Here is a 1,961-nt window from a genome sequence, read left to right as displayed (position 1 = left end):
CTTCCCTTATCTTCTTGGGCTTCTTCCCAGATCTTAACTTCTCCTCCCTTGGAGGGGGCTGAGGCTAAAAGGCTTAGGAGAAGTTCTTTTTACAAGTATATGGGGTTTGTTGCATTTCTTACTAGTCCTAGGGGTTAGGGGCTGGGGGCTCAGTTATAGGGGCTGGGGGCTCAGTTATTACAGTGTGTGTGAATGTACACATGTGTATCAGAGGCGATAGGAAGGTAAGTAAAACCCTCTGAGGTCTATCTGCTTGTGTCTGTTGGGATCCACTCCTTTTGTAACTCAGCTCCAAAGCTATCCTGTGCACTGGTGAAAGACCCAAGGCAACGTCGAAAACGGATAGAAGGGAGCACCAACCCTCCACCCATGCATCCCACTGCTTATAGCACCTCCGACAACCCCCCTGTGGCACCTAGAAACCTTTCATTGCAGCAGCTACCATTACCCCCATCCATACACAGTCTCTCTTCTTCTCTCCTCTCCTCTCTTCTCTCTCCGACCTACTGTAGTCGTCAGTCTTCTAGACAGTTTCAAATAAATTTTCCAATATTTTCTCAATCCAATAACCTCTCTCACTTCCAGAAAATCTCCAGATTGGCTTTAGGGAAAAAGATAGCCTTTTATGCTAGAATGCTGTATTAGTTACCTTTTTCTGCATAACAATATTACCACATACTTAGTGGCTCAAAAACACACGATGATTATCTAATAGTTTTGGTTATTATCTAATGGTTTCCGTGGTTAAGGGTCTGGGCACAACTGGGTCCACTGCAGCCTGTTACCAAAGTATCAGGCAGGACAGGGTTCTCATGGAAAAACTCTACAAGGATGATTCACTTCTAAGCACACTGGGCTGTAGAAAGAGTTCACACCCCTACAGACTGTGGGGCCGAGGGCCTTAGGTTCTTCCTGGCTGTTGTCTGAAGGCTATCCTGTCGTATGGGCCTCCTCAGCATCACCACTACTTCATCAAAGCCAGCAAGAGAGAATTCTGCTAGCAAGACAAACACTAGACTCTCACGTCACCTCTCTACTAGTGTATTGCTTAATCACAGTCCTACCCATCTCAAGAGGAGAGGATTGCAAAGGGAATGACAATCAGGAGGTTTGGATAACGGGAGTCACAAGTCTATTCATGGGAACTGGAAATCATTCTTTCCTGAAGCTTTTAAAAGCCACTGAAAGGTATTTTAAGCAGTAATGTCACTTTTTTTTTTTTTTTTTGCTTTACAGTGATCATGGTCAGAAACAGACTGGTGGGAGAGAAAACCTGAGTTAGGGAATCCAATTAGGAGGCTGTGACTGTAATCCTAGTGGTGGTGGCCTGAACTAAGGGGGAATAGAGAGATGAAAAAATTGGAGAGGTAAGAAATATAATAAATAGGATTTGGTGATAAATAGTGAGAAACTGAGTTGAGAATATTCGTACATCAGAGTGATTTCAGCACCATCCCGAAGGCACTAGCGCAGACAAAGCTCAAAGACCAGCACAGACAGTCTCCGAGAGTGCTATATTCCAGCCCCGCTACTCTCGGGGGTTAGACATAAGAATGTGCCTCGTAATCTCGCGAGGTCCTCTTGCCGGTCCTCCAGTTCTCCTGATGGCGTCACGCGAGCTCCCACCTGCTGGTAAACTGCGCCTGGAGACGCCCAGAGGCTTCTGGGAATCGTAGTTCCGAGCGGAATGAGGCCGGCCCCCCAGCGTCCGCTCCTTCTCACGCATGCGCGACTCCGAGCCGGCCCAAGAAGTTCGTAGCCTTTGTCAGGCTGGGGTGGTAGGTGAGTTGGTTGTTCAGATACCGGTGATCTCCGGTCGGCCTCGATGGTGGCCCCTGGGAGGCGTTCTCTGCCGGGTCGGGGCTGGAGTGCGGGTTCGTGGAAAGGGCCTCGAGGGCGGACCATCCCTTCGCGCTCTGGCCCGAATCCCTCCCGGCGGGGACCCGAGTGCGAGCGCGGTG

At 49.2% G+C, this 1,961-nt stretch overlaps 1 protein-coding gene across 1 annotated transcript in view; it reads left to right on the top strand.

The window, feature by feature from the left end:
* Positions 1 to 1,724: 1,724 nt before the first annotated feature.
* ZNF286A (zinc finger protein 286A) overlaps positions 1,725 to 1,961 on the top strand; it is a 16,044-nt gene continuing 15,807 nt past the window's right edge. Inside the window, exon 1 of the mRNA XM_012805974.2 lies at positions 1,725 to 1,786. Within this exon, the coding sequence (XP_012661428.1) occupies positions 1,725 to 1,786 (62 nt within the window). The remainder of the gene's footprint in view (positions 1,787 to 1,961) is intronic.

The sequence above is a fragment of the Otolemur garnettii genome, unplaced genomic scaffold (assembly GCF_000181295.1).
Source record: "Otolemur garnettii isolate 467f Iridium unplaced genomic scaffold, OtoGar3 scaffold00046, whole genome shotgun sequence".
NCBI lineage: Eukaryota > Metazoa > Chordata > Mammalia > Primates > Galagidae > Otolemur > Otolemur garnettii.
Note: the sequence above shows the minus strand (reverse complement) of the source record. Positions and strands in the feature narration are given on the sequence as shown.